At 40.6% G+C, this 20,456-nt stretch overlaps 1 protein-coding gene across 3 annotated transcripts in view; it reads left to right on the forward strand.

Moving 5' to 3' along the window:
- The window catches only part of adck1 (aarF domain containing kinase 1), a 169,438-nt gene that overhangs the window by 62,833 nt on the left and 86,149 nt on the right, over positions 1-20,456 (forward strand). The window contains exon 4 of one of the 3 annotated variants that reach the window (XM_062968365.1): positions 9,945-10,121. The exons of 1 other annotated variant lie outside the window; for it this stretch is intronic. In XM_062968365.1, the coding sequence (XP_062824435.1) occupies positions 9,945-10,121 (177 nt within the window). Of the gene's footprint in view, positions 1-9,944; positions 10,149-20,456 lie in introns of all 3 variants that reach the window. One more of the 3 variants, XM_003214365.4, reaches the window with a different exon arrangement.

A 20,456-nucleotide genomic window follows, 5' to 3' on the forward strand; every position in this document is an offset into this window, starting at 1 on the left:
GACAGTGAAACGAAAGGCAGAGGGGAACGGTAGCTGGCCTACATTTTTACACTTAAAATTATGGCTTAAATTATTTTTTGGTCCTAAAATCAGTTGAGATCTACTCATTCCATTTACATTTATCTACATGTTGACTCATCACTCAACAATTAATTAAATGGGCTATTCTAGTTGGGACTGACGAATAAAAGGCTAGCCTACTTTGCATTGACATTATATATTGAAATTTCTGTGATTTGGATATTGTATTTTAGGACCTTTAACCTATGGTATTCTTTCAGATGCTAGGTTTAATTGTTTTTTTATATGTTGTAACATTATAGTATGGTTTAAGTTCATTTTTTAAAAAGACCTCTTTTTTAAACAATTGATATCCTATGTTTTATTATAAGTTTATTTATTTTACCTTGTCGTATGTCCTAGAACTTACTTTTGAAACTGAATGGGAAGATAATATATCTTTTAAACAAATGAATAAAATAAAATAAATATCTAAACTAGTAACATAGTGGAACATTTTTTTCATTTAACAATGTTGTCTTAATCCTTAATGCATTAGTGAGTGTGTTAGATAGGACTTGAACTGAAACCAATCTAGATTCGCTTACCAGACATAGTGAAGCTACCATGTCTCAATTGCTGCTTCTTATGAGGATATAAGAAACTCTCTGTAGTCCAATATTCTGTTTAGAGAGTGGGTCATCAGTTACCTATAGGAAGCCTGACAGTAAGATGTGAGTACAACTGAATGCTATAGTGTGCTTCCCATCAAACACAGAGAGACATATTGGAATATGAAGGAATCTTGATTAATAATGGTCCTATTTTTCATGAACAATCAAATTCGCCTTTAAAGTCCTCCAAATCAGCAGCCATAACTGCATCTAGTGGTAGCAAGCTTCACAGAGTCACCCTGTGCTGTGTGAAGAAGTTCCTTCTTCTGTCTCTCCTGCCTCTCATCCCATTTAATTTCATTGAATGTTCCTAAGTTCTAATATTAAGAGAAAGATGGAAAAGATTTGTCTTATTGGCTTTCTTCACAACATGCAAATGTTTATATATTTCCTATTTTCTCCTTTTTTTAAAAAGTGAAACAATCTCCAGGTGTTACAACCTTCCTGGAAAGGCAATTGCTTATCAAGATCATTGCAACCACAGTGATCAAGGGAAGTCCAAGTAAGGAAATTGCTTTGATCATTGCAGCTGCTTTTTAAATGCCCTCTTTCCGGCTATAAAGCATCTTTTTCAACGGTGGTAATCAGAACTGTTCACATTATTCCAGTCTGGAAATCTATGTCTTTGTTGTGAAAGACCATGTGGATTCAGAATAGGTCTAGTAGGAGTGTGCAAAGCTGTTGTGCTTTCGTTTTGAATTTCAGGTGCCCCCTGTTCTGTTTTTGGGAAGATTTGGGGAGATTAGGAGTGGGGCCAATGAATACAAGGCTGAGCTATCTATCACAACTTCAGTATCCCTTTCTGCCAACTCTGATGCCATAAGTATATACCAGTATGTTAAATTAGGGTGGGATTTTTTTTTGCCTCAATGTGCACTATGTCACAATTGTTTACACTGATTCTCTTTTTTTCCATTTACTTTTTTTCTCCCAGTCTGGAGAGATTCTTTTAAGCTCTTCACAAATCATTTTTGTTCTCCCAATCACCTGCCCAGTAGTCACCTTTAATACCAAAACCATGTAAACTGACCATTAATTTCCTATTCTGTTTCTTCCTCTTTAAAATGTAATCCATACTAAGACTTCTCTTATAAAATAACATCAAGGTTTACTCAGTAATTTTTTGTGTGTGTCTTTTCCAAGTTTCTTTTGGGAGTCTAAACAGTGCCTACTAATCACATCTGTTAAATGGGAATATTAAAGATGTAGAAGTTTGATATAAAGTTGAATGGGAATTAAGTTTGTAAAGTATTTTGAAAAATTAAAGCATCCTTTATCAAATGATTAATAGTAAAGATAGTCCAGTAATCGCTGCTTCTATTAACTCCATGATTATATTATGTCCGTCAGGTGCCGGTCTTAGACATGACTAATGTTTTCCAATATTTTGCATTTGACACTAGTGGTGGCATCTAATTTCTCAGTGTTCACTACAGTTTTAATAAAGGACCTGGCTCTATATCATTGCTGTTATCTGACCCTTTTCATAATTGTTCTCAAATGCAGAGTATGATGGAACATTCTTATCGTTTTCATCACAAGGAACTGAGTTTATGAGCTGAATCTGAACCTAGTTTAGTATTAGGGTGTTAAGAACCAACTAGGCAATCTGTCTTCCACCCAGTCAGTATGTGGAAGGAGTAACCACGGAACTGCTTATGTAATTGAAACCTATGCTCTTTTTTAGGATACAGGTGGCAGGAATAAGCAGAAATATGAGACAATTAGAAACTATGTGCATAGGGTGTGCTATATCAGTACTGACAAGCCATGACAATATATCCGTGTTTCAGACAATCTATTCCTTTTCATTCTAAGCCATTAATGCACACTGATTATTAAATAATAGTACCATAGAACTAGTAATAATATGAGTTCTTGTTTTCATCTGCACATCCAGTTTCCTATGTTTGTATCTACTATTAGGTAGAGTTGGGCAAAAGACCCAGGCAGCAGAGTTTTGGTGTTATGAAGAGACAGCAAATTAACTAATATTTAAATACCACCATCACACAAATTTTCCATTGTAATTTGTTTAGGGAGAAGTTTGGTTTAATAGTATATATTTTAAAAAAATATTTTATTTGTAAGATGTTTTGATCCTTCCTTAGAACAAGGTATTGTATTGATTGTTGTAACTATAATTATATTTTTACTTCTAGAGAAGGGTATCTGTAGGATTTTCTATGTCGTACAGTAACATAGTTAGAATGTTTTAGGGTGCTTTCTACACTGTGGCTGAGACACAGCAGGAAAGCACCTTTTGCTATTCTACCTTAGGTAACAAAATGTCTTGGACCATCCTGCCATTTGGTGAGCTATTTTGACTTCAGTGTGGGGCCTTGCTAATGGATATCATTGTCCTAATCTTTGATCTGTTGATTTAATCAGCCTGTATCCCATTGATTCCTGTTCTACTCATCCATATCTGTAAGCAGACCAACATCTTGACAGATTGCTTGGCAGGCAAAATACTCACTACATCCGCTAATGCTAAGGCATATTTTTATAGTCATATTATAGACTCGGTTCTCTGTGTTACTTTATAAAATCTGAAAAGAGGGTTTTTTTAAATATGGAAAGAATGTTGTGCTTTACCATTGGATCGAACAGTTGCAAGTGTGTGTGCATATGTGTGCTTTTTTGAAGATGTATACACACACACACAAAATGTAATAATAAAATAATAAAATTTTATTTATACTCCGCCACCATCTTCCCACGGGGACTCGGGGTGGCTTACATAGGGCAGAGGCCCAAACAACATAAGGACAAAATAAACAGCAACATAATACAAATCACAATATAACAAAGATAAAACAGTAATACAATATGAAACAAGACTGAATAAATAGTCTCTTCAGTCCATAAAATAGTAATATAGTGCTGTGTTCAGAAGGCAAAAATATTTTTTAAGGAGAAATTATCTATATTTGAAGGCTTTTTATGCTACATTTCAGAACTGAAAATCTGTAGGACTATAGAGTGTTTTTGGTTTTATCAATTACAGATTAAAATACAGCAACAGAAAAGACAAATAACACCAGTTAAAAGAGCACATAAAACCAATACATATTTAAAAAAACGTAATTTAAAAAACATCTTGATAGGTCTGCTAGAATAGAGTGTCCTTTAGTGCAGTGTACCCAGCTGCCAAGTTATTGTTGCAAGTCATTTCCTCTGCACGACAGTTGCCCCAGAAGAATGAAGCTTTAAAGGGGAAGACTTCTGTCCCAAAGTCCACCACTCTCCTCTCAGACGATTCCTTCCAGCTCTCTTGCTTTTACTGATGAGTTGACATGGGATCTGAGCCATTTGGCTTGACAGGTAGCTACCCACATGGCAGGTCCTGAAGCGCTGTGACTGACTGGATAAGAGTGAACAAATTGAAATTGAATCAAGACAAGACAGAGGCACTCCTGGTCTGTTGCAAGGCTGAACAGGGTGTGGGGTTACAACCTGTATTGGATGTAGTTCACTCCCCTTGAAGACATAGGTTCGCAGTCTGGAAGAGATCCTAGACTCTTCACTAAACCTGGAGCCCCTGGTCTCAGCAGTGACCAGGGGAGCTTTTGCACAACTAAACTTGTGCGCCAGCTGTGCCCATACCTTGGGAAGTCTGACTTGGCCACGGTAGTCCACACTCTGGTTACAGATAGATTACTCCAACAAATGGCTGTCAGATTGCTAACTGGGGCGGGGTACAAGGAGCGTACAACTCCTCTGTTACACCAGTTCCGCTGGCTGCCAGTCTGCTTCCGGGCATAATTCAAAGTGCTGGCTTTGGCCTATAAAACCCTAAACGGTTCTGGCCCATCTTATCTGTCCAAACGTATCTCCCCCTACAAGCCCGCCCGGAATCTACGATCATCCGGGGAGGCCCTTCTCTCGATCCCTCCTCCTTTGCTGGCGTGATTGGGAGGGGGGAACGACACGAGAGACAGGGCCTTCTCAGTGGTGGCTCCCAGGCTGTGGAACTCCCTCCCCATTGACATCAGATCAGTGCCTTCCCTCATGGTCTTTACGAAGAAACTAAAAACCTGGTTGTGGGACCAACAGGAATAAGAGATATTGAATCATATGTGCAATGGAGAACTGACATTGGATTGACCTTGGATTGATGCTTTCAGATTTGTGTGATTTTAACTGTTTTTACTTGCAATGTTTTAATCTGTTTTTATTTGGGATGTTTTAAATGCTATGGGTTTGATAATTTTTAACACTATGTTCACTGTTTATATATTATGTTGTAGACCGCTTTGGGTCCCCTAGGGGAGGAAGGCAGTATATAAAGGATGTAAATAAATACATAAATAAATTGAGTGACCCTTATCCAAAGTTTTAAATGGGGCCAGCTCAGTTCTTGTTAGTTCTTGCTGAAAGATTAGTGGAGTATTTTAAGAGGGATTATGGTGGGCAAGTTTTCTTTATATAGAGCAGTTGTTCCTAACATTTGGTCCTCCAGATGTTTTGAATTTCAGTTCCCACAATTCCTAATAGCTGGTAAGATGACTGGGATTTCTGGAGGTTGAACTCCAAAACACCTGGAGGATCCAAGGTCGGGAACCACTGATATAGAGTGGTAGGATTTCTGCTCCTCAGTATGCTGATAGTATAACAGTTCGTTTTAGACTTGGTGGCGACAATTGGACCATTGAGTAGGACTGAACGTGAAATAAAATACTGGAAAAGTTTACTCAGCATTGATCAATGGCCATGTTTTTGCATTTCATATACAGTAATAATTATTTTCTATCAGTTTGTAATGGACTTCATCAAATGACATTTGAAAAGTTCTATTACATATCTCCTCTGTGCTGAATGTCTAAAACTGTAATAAATTGGGGAGGAAATGATTTTCCCACCCTTTGGCAAAAGCCATGCGGGTTCATCACGTATCATATTCAGTGAGGTGATTTATAGCTCTGTTAATTATCGTTTCAGCTTGTTTATATGTTATTGAAGTACTTGAGAGCCCTGGTGTGGTTATGTGGTTAAAGGCTTAATTTATGAAAATGCCTTTTATGCATGATAATGCATAAAACTGTTGAGCCTGAGAATTGTATTCAAGAATTTGACCAACCATGGGCATACTTTATAATTTTGTGGTCACAAACATAACACAGGATTTATTTTATTTGGTTGTCTCACTCTTTGTGTATATTTGGACTCATGAACAATAATGTCCTCTGATGATGCTGAGTGGTGTTCAGATACAGTTCTGGATTAATCTGTTTAGCACTACAATTCTCACTGGCTATGTTGGCCTGGGGACTATGGGAGCTGTAGTCAAAAAGCACCTCTCCCAACCCTTGTTTAAGAAAAATGTGCATAACAACATGCTGAAGCCATCTATAACTGAGTTATAGGTTCCAGAGCACTATCCGGGTCGTAGTAGTAATAGTAGTAGTTGTAGTAGTAGTAGTAATAATAATAATAATTTTATTTCTTACCCGCCTTTTCTCACGGCTCAAGTTGTATTCTCAGTGGCTTTTCTGGCTAAGGATGGTGGGAATTGCAGTCTAACAATGTCTGCAGAGCCAAATAATTGCCATGAGTGATCCTAAATGACCACATATTTGAAATTGAGAAAGAAATATTTAGTCCTATCCTCTAGCACTTCACCTGTTCTCCAAGATTTTTCAAAAATGATGACAATTCATTCAGTAATTATGTCAGCAGATTCCTTCTCTACTCTGTAATGCAGTTCATTTGGTCCTTCAGATATGAACTAATTTCAGTTAACTAGATGATTCCCGACTAATCTCTTATCAGTCTTGATTTGCAACTTGGATTCCTTACTAAAGTTCTCTGCTCATGTATGGAAGCACAGAGTCCTCTTTTGGCGGCGCGGGGCTGAAGTGAAATAGATATTGAACAGTTCTGCCTTTTCATTATAATCCGTTAGCAATTTACCTTCCTTACTGAACAATGGTCCCACTATTTCTTTTCGTCAATCTTTTCTTCAAATATATATGGGGAAAAACACTGTTTTTGTTGCTTCTTGCCTGTCTAGGCAGTATCAGATCATCTTGATAGGACATTTTTGTCCTATATCATTACAAAGAGCTCACTCAAAAATGCCAAATTTAGCTCAATCCCAAAGTGAGCATCCTAAGAAAGATATTGTTGGTGTAGCAGGTAAACAAAAGTCAAGACAATAACTCACTCAACCTGCAGTCTGACCTGATCTCAGTGGTATACAGTCAACAGTTCAACTGGAAACGGTTCTGCTAACTGCCAAGAGCAAATGGTTAGCTTGTCTATTTGCCCTTGTCAGTTAGCAGAATGGATTCCAATCGTAGTCTAAGCTCAAACCATGTGAAAACCATTTAGGTAATAGTTGTGTGAAAAACTCCATGTTCACCTCATTCGACAATCTTCCTTTTATTTCAGGGACGGGTAAAATGTGACTATGTAGCATGAAGCAAGTAATATAGAATTGAGCTGATTGTTGTATGGTTAGTGGGAAATGTCCAAGACTTGACTGAAAAGTTATAGTAGATGCATAGTACTTCAGCTGCCTATGGAATCCTGAAATGTGTAGTTTTGTGAGAGGCTTAACATTCTTTTATCCACCCCCTTGAACAAGAACAATCTGGCAGAGAATTGTAAGGATCTCACCAAGTCACCAATCACAGGATCCTATAGGATGGAGGTATAGCATTTGAAGTGGCATCGAAGAGCTTTAATCTTATAGTGTGAATATATCTAAAGTTCTTAATAATGCCTGATGCTACTTCATTCCCTTAGCCCCAGGCATTCAGTTTAAGGCTCCAGCTAAAAAAATGTTCCGTACACCCATAGTAGAAGTTGATTTTCTTTTTGTGATTGGTTGTCAAGAGAATAACTGGAAGTAAAAAAGCAAAACAAAAATACTTTGAGCTTGCATTTTAGGAAGTGACTCAACATAAAAGTCCATCCTAGTGTATTTTGCACTCTTGGTTCAAATCATATGCACTTAATATGTAGTATATGTGTGAGTATGTAATTGTGTTTTCCTAGTAGTCCTTATTGCATGGTCGTTTTGTTACATAGCAGGAATTTTGTCAACATGAAAATAGAAAAAAAATGGGAGGATATCGGGGTTAAGTGCCTCTTTTTCTTCCCAGATTTTTTCCTTCCCTTTCCTTTCCCGTGGAATGTAGCTTAATTCTGGAGAGCTATAGATAGACCCTTCCTGCTTTAGCTGGTTGCAGCTCCCCCGCCTTTCTCCTCTGCTGGAGACAGTGTGGAGGACAATTATCCAAGCTGCATAAAAGCTGTTTCCCTGTAATGGGCTGAACTCCCTGTACTGTGACAAACTGCCCAGCTGCTCAGGCTCACTCCCTCCCTCTTCCCACCCTCCCTCTTCCCACCCTCCAGCTGCACCCTTTCTTTTCCAGTCTCTCTGATTTCCTTCCTTCTTGACATCACTTGCATTCAAAAGAGAGAGAATACATGGCCAAGTCAAGGAGTTGCATAGAATACCACTTGTCTACTGAGCTCATGCTTTTGCCTCCACTTGACAGTCGCTTTCTACCCATTGTGAGAGTGTTATTTATGGGAAGTGGTAGCTGCTGATTTGCATGCTGTTGGCCTGACCCACATCGAAGTTTCAAAATGGTAGCTTGCATTAGTTGACATCATGGATAGAATAAGCATCAGCACCACACTTTGTAAAGGAGTTGGGAGTTAATATCTTTTATGTACGTCTACATCTCTGCTAGACACTTGTATTCTCTTAAGTTACACCTGCACTGTTCTTATTGTTGGGGGATTGGATGTGCTCTTACAACATTTCTAATTACAGCGGGCTCTTTTGCTAGGCAGAGGGAAATCAATGCTGAGTGATATAAAGGGGCAGCACATCCCTTTGGCTGTTCTCCTTTCTTTTCCCCCCTTAATCTTTATATTTATTAATCGTTTCCAGTAATTGCTATACAGTTTGTAAAGACAGTAATTTCCCAATATAAGATATATATACACAAACACACACATACATACACACACACATATATGCGCTGTTCTCCTTTCTTGAAGGAGAGCATGGTATATTTTGGACAACTTGTCCTATGTACCTTAAGCTAGCCTACTGCCCTCAGATGAGGTGGAAAAAGTTATCTCATTCTAGTGTTGAAAATAACAACAACAACAACAAAATTTTAAAATTATCAGTTTCTCCCCAAGGCTCAAGCCAGAGTACAACCCAGATTAAATACAATATATAACTAAAAATACATAAACCCATTTAAAGCACATAGATTAAAAACACATAAACATAAGATTAAAACACAAATTGCCACACATTAAAATCATCCATACATATAAAAAAGTCAATTTAAAATTCATAGTTTAATATCGACTGGATAGGCCCGCCAGAAGGGATAGATTTTTTTAATGCTTTTTAAAATTCAGGCAGCATGTTTCTTCCAGCAGGTCATTACACAGTCTAGGGGCTGCCGATGAAAAGGTCCTCTGGGTGGTAGTTGCCTGTCTAGTCCTGGCTGATTGAGGTAAATGTTCCCTAGAGGACCTGAGTATACGGGTGGATTGTACGGGAGATAACCTGGACCAAATTAGGCTGAGTTTTAAAGGGAACAACCAATACATTGTACTTTGCCCCAAAACTAATTGGCAACCAATGGAGTGATATTAATATTGATGTGTTTTGCTTACTTCTGGGTGCACTTGTAACCAAACTGACACCCATATTTTGAACTAATTAGAGTTTCCGAACTTGGTATAGAGGTAGCCCAATTTACACCAAATTACAGAGCTCCAACCTTAAGGTTACCAGTATATGTACTACCGTTTTAAGGCCTTCCAATACCAAGAAAGATTGAAGTTGACATATCTGTCAAAGATGATAATAAGCACTCTTCACCATAATCTTACTAGTCTACGTGCCTTCTGTAAGTTGAATGCAACGGGTGTGAGGAGTGTCTTGGTGCCACTCTTTTGTCTACTGCCTGTAGTCTGCACATGCTGTGGGTGTCAGGCCACATCTGTACCACATTCTTTGACAGAAAATGGCTTGATAGGGGGAAAAGAAGCTGCTTTTTCCATACATGTTTCTTTCACAATCTTGATGTCCCAAATCCCACTCTAGTGTTCTAATTATTTCACTATATTGATCCTTCTGTATTACAAAGAAACTCAACTTCTTCACAACTGCATTTCAGTGCCTTGGGAGAGGTGGAACTATGTCATAGAAGACAGTGGTTCTTGAACTTTTTAGAGAAACTTGAGCATCTGTGTTTCAGTGACTCACTCTCAATCTCTCCCTAGGTGCATTGGCGTTCTGCAGAACGTCTTCGGGACCTGTGCTGTGCCAACCGGGGCACCTTCATCAAAGTTGGACAGCACCTGGGAGCTCTTGACTACCTGTTGCCTGAAGAATACACCAGCACGCTCAAGGTGCTGCACAGTCAAGCTCCACAGAGCAGCATGCAGGAGATTGAGCAGGTGATTCGGGAAGACCTAGGCAAAGGGGTAGGTGAAATAACAGGTCTTTGTTGGCTCCAACAAGGAAAAACAATATATGTATTCTGGGTTTGGAAAAATAGCTTTTTGGACTTCAATAACCTGAAACAGACACCCCATTCAAAAAGCAAAGGTAGTACCTGGCTGCCTGGGAAATTTGCGGAGTGGTTGCCCAAAAAAGCCATGTTTCCTAGCTCTGATTCTAGGTAACACTGAATAGACTTAAAGGGGTTTTGTTGTTGTTGGCTTGGAATCAGTGCTTGGTTCTATGTCATTTTGTTACGCAGTTCTCCATTTAATGGAAATCATGAAGGGGACTTTTCTCATGTTAATGCTCCTGTTATGGAAATATTGCATTTCTCAGTGCTTAATCTTGACTGTTTTGTCATTGTGAAAATAAGTTCTTTCTCCAAGTTTTCTTTTCAATTACTGCTTTGTTTTCTGTGTTCCAGTTTCAATGCCATTAGGTGATGATCAAAGAGAATCTATTGGACAATGCCTATCCCATTGATCATCACAACCTGTGCCAGCTTTTGGCATGCCACACACTTGTTTTTTGTTTTTGTTTTTAATCTCTTATAAAGGGGGATGGTTCTGGAGAGATCATCCTACCATCAAGTTGAGATGGTTTTCTGTCTTTTGAAATTGGACACAGATAGTATTTGCTCTTCGTGACTTTTAGTTTATTATGATTGCCTGGTTTAAAAGTGGCTCTGGAGTGAATTGCTGAAGTTATATTTGACTTGTATTCCTGCATGATAGACGCTTGTACTGGATGACCTTTGTGGTCACTTCTAACTCTATGATTCTAAGATTCTACATAAGCAGGTCAATGCCAGTTTTAGGTCTTGTTTTCTTAGTATATTAATCTGATTGACAGCAGGTTAAGCAATTGGACCACCAATGAAAGTGAAGGCTGAACAGACTTCATGAGCCCAGATATTCAGCAAAGTAGAGTTCAAGACATATAAGTAGATAGGATAAGATACAGAAGCATAGAGAGTCATAGAGGTCAGTGAGAGACAGTCAACATGTTAGAAGGTTACAGGCAGGAAGTAAAAGACAATTTGTCAGGTTGCATTGTATTACACATCCTGAAACAGTATTGATCTAAGAAGAGTATCTCTGATTATTATCCAGAGTTAATTGACAAGTTCATTGCTATTACAGCAGCCAATGGTACATGAACTTTGTTTCAGAGTTTTAAGGTCAGGAGTCAAAATCCTACACATAATTCAGAAAGAGTTGCGAGTTATGACAGAGCTATGGATGAGTCGGGCTTCATAGTTTGATGGTAAAACCACTACACCGCATTGGCTATGTAGTCTCCCAGACAATAAAGCAGGAGTTGCTGTAACATAGCTTGAGTGCCAGATGAGGAAACTCAGGTCCTCATATTGTTTTAAACTGTTTGGGATTGGGAAAGAGTGTTTTTATCTGTTGTATATCACTGAGAGGCACCAAACAAATACAGTAGAGTCTCACTTATCCAACATAAATGGGCCAGCAGAACGTTGGATAAGCGAAAATGTTGGATAAGCGAGGAGGGATTAAGGAAAGGCCTATTAAACGTCAAATTACCCTATGATTTTAAAATTAAGCACCCAAAACATCATGTTTTACAACAAAATTACAGAAAAAGAAGTTCAATACACAGTAAAGTTATGTAGTAATTACTGTATTTATGAATTTAGCACCAAAACATTGCAATATATTGAAAACATTGACTAAAATTTTTTGGCTACTAACAATTTGACTCCAAATAAAGATAGAATTGTATAAAATGAACTTACAGTAGCAACATTGTTGGAAATTAAATCCATAAAAAGTTCAATCTTTGCTGCCTAGAGAAACAGCCGTGGATTGGGACGGGAGGCAGACAGAGTTGGATAATCAAGATGTTGGATAAGCGAATGTTGAATAAGTGAGACCCTACTGTATTTTAATAAATAATTATGTGTGCATAGACTTTTGTCAAATCACTACCCATATGCTTTGAGTGCTCTACTGGATCTTTAAGTGTTTGCTTCTATCACACCAGAATCAACTTGCAGTTTCTCAAGTCACTCCTGACACAATTTTTTTTACTTCTAATAGCATGGCAAAGGATCCCTTGTGAACTACAGCTGTCCATAAACATTCTAGTTGGGGGAATCTGAGAGTTGTAGTCCATTTAAGTAATTTCCCAAATTTTGTTCCTACCTGATACCTACTGTGGGGTAATTCCCATTAAAAATCAGCCTCCTCCAGGCTTTGCCCAGTATTATCTTGGGTCAGGAAATAAGATGAAGACAATTGTAGCTTTTGGCTCAAAGTATCCTGAAGAGCTGCAGAAAGCAAGATAGCAGTGGAACAACAGTTGGACAACGCAGATAGTCCTTGCCAGAGCCTTGGAGATTTCCTTCTACAGAATTACCGGTATTGCTAAAATCAGCACTAAATGTGATGTTGGCAGAAAGCTGCATGCAATCCATTTGTTCTGCTCATAGCTACACTATAGCATTTCCAGACAAGCACCATCAGCCCTTTACATTTTCAAGCCCCCAATTAACCCCAAATGAAAAAGAAATAAATCCCCTTAATAACAACATAAATCCTTGCTGCCTTTCACACTGACGCCATGTGGTAGCAAATAGCTATATCACCATGAATTCTGTGTAGCTGGAAGTCAGATTACCTGTCCGACACCCTGTTGTTTCCCCATCATTCGTGGGCATCATTCAGTCCTCCATCAGAGATAGACCAAGGATTACATATGTGTAATAGGGTCATAGATTATGTTAGAATGAGATTGTTTTAGAGTAAAGATGAGCAACTGATAAAGGCCAGATGTTTTAGAGTACAACCACTATTTCTGGCCATAGTCACTACGTAGAAGAAACAAGAGCTGAAGTATAACATCTGAAGCACAGCTGGTTCCCTCCCCTGGTCAGAAGAATGGTTGAAGCAGACACCCTTAATTTGTTTGTTTGTTTATTTAATATACTTTTATATTATCTTTAATGCTATTAAATTCTAGCAAATCTTGATCTGTGTATTTGTAGTGGAAGACTCTGGACACTTACAAAAGTACATGTTCTTATAGATCAGCATTTATTTTAGAGTAGTCAGCTTGGGGCCTTCCAGGTGATCACCCTTAATCAGCATAGCCAGTGGTGAAAAATGATGGGAGTTGCAGTCTAAAAAACACCTGAAGATCCACAAGTTTTCCATCTCTGAGTTAAAGATTGACTTATCAGAAATTTTCTAATTTGGCTTGGCAAGTGACTAGGTGGACTAGCCTTGTATCTTTGTGGGGAATATTAGCCTTAGAATATTAGAACATTAGAATATTGGCATTGATGGCTTATAAGATGCATGTAGATGGGTGTTTTAGTAGGCTGGCTTTAGGATTGCGCCTTGCCAGTGGAAATACTATATGGTAGAGATGGGGAAGAACTTTATGGGGCTTCATTTTAAAGAAGACCAAGATAATTTTTGTGGTTGTTTTCTTTGAATTTCACAATGTAGTTCTCAACTCCAAAATTTACATACAAAACAAGTACTTTAAAACAGTTACACAGAACTAGTATGTGTTGAGAGCAACTATTTAGCCAAATTGTACTGTGTAGTTGAAAAAACATATTTGCAAATCAATGTTGATCTTGAACAGAATGAACATAGGACTGAATCCTTGTGAAACTAATGTGATTCAGAAACAGACTGATTCATTGATCCCTGCTTGATGAATCTGTATCTGATGAGCTTTGGCATAAATGAAGCCTGGCTGAATATTAGTCATGCATTCCTCCAAATTGTTCTTAAGTCACCCAGAGCTTCCTGTAAGTGGAGAAAGGTAGGAAAGTAGCATATTAAAACACAAGAGTAGTTGCCTCCAGCTCTGCTCCTGAGGCTTTTTCTTTCTCTCTTTCAGCAGCCACTGATCTGCCTTGGTTTCTTTCAATGTTCCAGGAGCTAGACAGAGTCTTCCAAGCGTCATTGATTCTCACTGAGGCAGCTCGAATCCCCTCTCAGCCACAGACTTTCTTCTTAGCATCACTTTATCCACATGGCCAACACCAGGCTGATATTTAATTTGTGGGAGAGAAAAAGAATGACAAGAAAAGAGAGGCAGAGATAACACATGCTAAATTATAGAAGAAATAGACAAAAAAGATAAGCCAGAAGCAGGGTGGCTTATAATATCGGACGGATATGGTCATTTTAATAGATGTGGTCGATCTGTGTCTGGTAGCTGAAATGTGGAATGTGAAATGTGGAATGAAATGTGGTCCTTTGGTGATTTTTCAGGACTTCACTGTGTTTTTTAAGCGGATAGATCATAAAGTTTTGTTAGAACATAGCTACGATATATGTTGTACTGTAGTCCTTCAAAGGGTGTAGGGATGTACATTTTTGCATCTTTTATTCTCTCACAAGAGAAATACACATTTCAAAACTTTCCTCCTGGTTGACGGGGAGTCTAAATTTTTATGTGCGGTTTGGATGATTTTTCACATTTCAGACTATTTGGGGATGTGTGTGATTTTTTTTTGTACAAAATCACTATATGTTGCAAGATAGTATTTTGTATGAAAACAGTTTTTCCTTAGAAACAATGGAAAATGGATTGTACTTTACTTTTACAAAAGACCAAAGCATATGGTGGTGATGATGATGATGATAATACTAATAATTTTATTTCTTACCCACCTTTCCTCATCGCTCAAGGTGAGTTACAACATGATGGTAGATGTTATTTGTTTTGATACGGTGTCTCAACGTTTAAGACAAATTTTCTTAGGAAGAATGCAAACATTCGCAAAATGTTCCTTAGAGCCTGCATTATTTACATTTTTTCTGCAAAATCCAAAATCTGAAATTATCTTTGTAAATAATATTGAATATAATTATCTTCAGCCTACGTGTACATAAAGCAGCCTTACATTCCAGATCTCCCCATCAATCAGAGGGATTTACTCCCATAGGTCTTAATATTTTAAGAAGGATGGGCAGGAGAGAAATTGTTCCCTTTCTACTAACTTGGCATAACTTTAAGAGATTTGGGATTAGCAAGCAACATCATTTCTATCTTTTGCAGTTTAACCATACGACAAAGTTCAGTCAGGAGACTCAGGACAGTTTCTGTCAGCTGGTGTTTACTTTGGTGTTAAAAGCCTTTGCAAGAAGAAAAAAAAAGCATAAGCCTTGAGAGATCCTAAAAACCATTCCCAGGTAGCCGAGCAGGCATCAAAAATCATCTCTGGGATGGGAGATTATTTTTATACAGGTTGTATTTTTGTTGGTTTTTCTTTTTTTTGGATTTTGAAATATCTGCATATATGTCTTGTCAAGTGAAAATATGAAATCCATGTATGTTTCTGGGCCCTGTCTGCTTTGGAAATAGTATCAGTGGTAGGCAGAAATGCTTTGCCTCAGTCTTATCTTTTCACTTCTAAGAAGTAGAGCATATTCAGCATGTTTTATGATTACTGCACACTGGTTGCCAGTTAGCTTTTACTCCTGATTCAAGATGCTTATATACATGTTTCACAGTGTCCACATTCTTTTGAGTCAGCCTTTCCCATATATGTCCCAATGCTCATTATGATCTAGGCGGTTCTCAGAAAATACTTTTTTGAACAAAAATGTGCTGTATGCCTTGGTCATCATGGCTGGCTCAAAGGACAACATTCCCAAGCTCTCAGTGTATGTGACCTTTCCCAATTTATAGTACTCCACACATGTCTTGAACTGTCCCCTTTTTCAACTCAACTATCGTGGTCAATGGTGAGGGATCATGGCAAACAAAGCTCAAATCTTTCGGAGGACATTAGGCTGGGGAAGGCCCATCTATTGAATGTATGCTTGTGTATGTAGAAAATAAAAAGGAGTCCAATGCATTTTGGTCTATCTGAAGAAACATCTTCTTTAGGGGCATCCAACAGAAATCACTATAGTTGTAGACAACGCTCTACAACATGTTGGGCTATTAAATACTTATAATAATAATAATAATAATAATAATAATAATAATAATAATAATAATAATAAGACTTTATTTATACCCCGCCACCATCTCCCCAACGGGGACTCGGAGCGGCTTACATGGGGCCATGCCCAGAACAATACAATATAGCAAAATATAAAAACAACATATCATAATACAATTACAACAATACAAAAATAATCATGTACAGTACAACACAAAATCAAAAAAGCAATATAACAGGGCGGGCCGCATGAACACTCAGTTAAAACTTGGGGTGAGAAAAAGATAAGAATAAAACCACGGGGAGCAGAGACATAAGATAGCAAACAGTCTGGAGGATAGATGATGGGGGGAGTAACAAAAAAGTGTGTAACAGTTACTCTCCGAAAGCACACCGGAAGAGCCATGTTTTTAAATCTTTCCTAAAGGCTAAAAGAGTGGGGGCTTGCCTGATTTCAATGGGCAGTGAGTTCCACAAACGGGGGGCCACAGCAGAAAAGGCCCTCTCCCTTGTTCCCACAAGGCGGGTCTGGGATACAGGCAGTGGCGACAGGAGGGCCTCCCCTGACGATCGAAGAGATCGGGCAGGTTTATGGTAGGAGATACGGTCACGAAGGTAGGTGGGTCCCAAACCGTTTAGGGCTTTATATATGATGGTCTGCACCTTGAATTGGGATCGGAAAATGAACGGTAGCCAGTGGAGCTCCTTAAACAGGGGAGTAGATCTCTCCCTGTAACTCGCCCCCGTTATTAATCTGGCAGCCGAGCATTGGACCAGTTGTAATTTCCGAGCTGTCTTCAAGGGAAGCCCCACGTAGAGCGCATTACAGTAGTCCAGTCTAGAGGTAACTAGGGCATGGACCACCGTGGTCAAGTCAGACTTCACGAGGTATGGTCGCAGTTGGCGCACAAGTTTGAGTTGTGCGAAAGCCCTCCCGGCCACCGCCGACACCTGAGCCTCAAGCGTCAACGCTGAATCCAGGAGGACCCCCAAACTGCGGACCTGTGATTTCAGGGGGAGTGCAACCCCGTCCAGCACAGGTTGCCACCCAATACCCCGATCTGACGAGCGACTGACCAGGAGGGCCTCTGTCTTGTCAGGATTGATCCTCAGCTTGTTCCTCCTCATCCAGTCCGCCACAGCGGCCAGGCACTGGTTCAGCATCCGAGGGGCTTCCTTGGAGTTAGATGGAAACGAGTAGTGGATTTGTGTGTCATCTGCGTAGAGATGGCAACACCCTCCAAAGCTCCGGATGACCTCTCCCAGTGGTTTCATGTAGATGTTAAATAGCATGGGGGATAGGATAGACCCTTGCGGGACCCCACAGGTCAATGGCCAGGGGTCCGAGCAAGTATCCCCCAGCTTCACCATCTGGGAACGACCCTCCAGGAAGGACTGAAGCCACAGCAGAACTGTGCCACCGAGTCCCATCCCGGCGAGCCTCCCCAGAAGGATACCATGGTCGATGGTATCGAAAGCCGCTGAGATGTCCAAGAGAACCAGCAAGGTCACACTCCCCCTGTCCAGCTCCCTGCGGTGGTCATCCACCAAGGCGACCAAGGCCGTCTCGGTGCTGTGCCCAGGCCTGAAGCCAGACTGTGAGCAGTCCAGAAAATCAGTGTCATCGAGGAACTCCTGGAGCTGCGTAGCAACCACCCGCTCCAGAACCTTGCCCAGGAATGGGAGGTTGGAGATTGGCCTGTAGTTGTTACATACAGATGGGTCTAATAAGGTCTTTTTTAATAACGGTTTTACTACCGCCTGCTTAAAGCAGGATGGAACTGACCCCTGAACCAGGGAGGCATTTATAATAGCCACAAACCAATCCAACAACCCATCTTTGGCCAGCTTCACCAGCCAAGAAGGACAAGGATCCAGAGCACAGGTGGCTGCCCTCACAGACCCAAGAATCCCCTCCACGTCATCAGGAAGGACAAGCCAGAAAGAATCCCATAAGATCGCACAGACAGGTACCCCGGTTACCTCCGCTGGAACTACAGTTAAGCTGGAGTCCAACTCACGGCGTATCTGAGCAACTTTGCCTGCAAAATGGTGCGCGAAATCGCTGCACCGAGTTGCCAAGTCATCAGGAAGCCCCTGGGTCTCAGGAGGCCGCAGGAGCTCCCCAACAACTCGGAACAACTCCGATGGCCTGTTTGGCTGCAGACGCTATGCGGGCAGTCGTGAAAGCTTTCCTGGCTGCTCGCAGAGCCACGGAGTAAGCCTTAATAGCGGCTTTAGCCCGTGCTTGGTCGGACACATCCTGAGATTTCCTCCAGATGCACTCTAGTCCCCTCCTCGCACGCTTCATCACAGCCAGCTCCTCAGTGAACCAAGGAGTCGACGAGACTCTACGAAGCGAGAGGGGACGTTCGGGAGCAATCGTGTCAAGTGCCCTAGCCAGCTCACTATTATAGCGATCAGCAAGGACATCGACAGGATCGCCAGTCTCCAGCACAGGAAGATCCCCAAGAGACCTTAGGAGTCCATCTGGATCCATCAGCCTCCTGGGGCGGACCATCTTAATGGGTCCACCACCCCTGCGGAGGTTAGAAGCCACGGCAAAACTTAAACAGATCAGATGATGGTCACACCATGACAATGGAAGAATATTTTGCTCTTCCACTCTGACTGTCCCACCATCCACAATAAAAACAAGGTCCAGCGTGTGTCCCGCCTGATGTGTGGGCCCAGATATAACTTGAGTCAGCCCCATGGTCGTCATGGCCACCATGAAATCCTGAGCTGCACCTGTCAAAGTGGTCTCGGCATGAATGTTAAAGTCCCCCAAAACTATGAGTTGTTGGGAGACCAAGGCCGAATTGGAGACCACTTCTGCTAGCTCGGACAGAGAGACTGCTGGGTCGCGGGGTGGACGGTACACCAGCAGAATCCCCAAGCTGTCTCGGGCTCCCACCTTCAGGAAGACACATTCAAACCTCGAAGACTGCGGAACGGCGCATCTGATCAGGGCGATGGACTGCCGAAAGATCACCGCGACTCCTCCTCCCCGCCCCCCAGCCCTGGCCTGCTGATGCACCCCGAAACCTGGTGGACACAGCTGGGTGAGATTCACACCACCCTGCTCGTCCAACCACGTCTCGGTGATGCATGCCAGATCCGCCCCCTCATCCAGGATCAAATCCTGGATAACAGCTGTTTTACCGTTGACGGATCTGGCGTTCAAAAGCAGGATCTTAAGGCTGGGAGGTCTGTCCTGAAGACTACCACACCTATTCCTCTCCAGGGTCGCAAAAACTCTGTTGCGCTTCTCCCTGGGTCGAAAGTGACCGTTCTTCCTTCTCCCCCAAACCACCTCAATGAGACCCTGCCCGTGGAAACCCTCTTCCCCCTGGAGAGTTGACTGATTGAGGTTGCGCTTTAAAGGGGATAGTCAGCTGTCCTAAGATAGGAAATCACCAGCAATACTTGATTGTTTAAAGGAGGAGCCTATCTCCGCTGGTGTAAGAGGAAAGGAGTCATCTAATAGATCATCATCTAGCGTGGGAAGGGGGCTAGGCACTAATGATGTCTGAGAACGGGACTGAGAGGTAGCATAGACATGGCCTAAAATTGGGGGATCTTGTCTACCAAGATTCAGCCTGATGTCCAAGGGGCACTTATGCATTAGGTTTCCTAAATGAATAAACCACTGACCACCAATTAGCCCGTGGAACTTGTCTTCTTTTTGTTTCCTGCTTATATATGTCCTTTTCGTTACTCTTTCTACTGCCCTTGTTTATGTGCCTGTATCACCCGAGATTAAGGCAAGCAGTTTATTTTGTGAAATGACTTCATTGATGAAGACTAGAGCTCAGGAATCCATTTATTTTCACATTGTGAAATTAATACTATTAATTGAAGAAAAAAACCCTCCACTGAGTAGTTAGAAGATTAAGCGATTGCTACATCAGTGTTTTAAAATGAGATACACTCCAAATCTTTAGTGTCTTGAAATAAGGGATACTGATTATGTTTTGTAGATCTGTAATGATCTGGAATTAGGGACAGCTGGCAATCCAAACAAGGATTTTAAAATGCTTATTCTCCTGCTGTTCTGAGAAGCTGACATAGAAGTCTGGTGCCCAATAGCTAGGAAAATAACAATTTCTGGAGGGAGTAGTTAATTTTCTAAGAGGTCAAAGAAGCCATAAGGAATGACCAGTCCATTGCCTTTTTTATTACTTTGACCTGCTGCAAGTGTGCTTATCCAAACATTTTTTCCAAAGGAAGTTTCCTTTTACTTGTACTTTTTATTTAGTAGGACATTGATAGAAGTGAAAAAAAAGCTTTAAATTGATTTATAGGGATTTCAAATTTTCTTTTGCCATTTGGCAAGGGAAAT

Source organism: Anolis carolinensis, chromosome 1, assembly GCF_035594765.1.
Source record: "Anolis carolinensis isolate JA03-04 chromosome 1, rAnoCar3.1.pri, whole genome shotgun sequence".
Classification (NCBI taxonomy): Eukaryota; Metazoa; Chordata; class Lepidosauria; order Squamata; family Dactyloidae; genus Anolis; species Anolis carolinensis.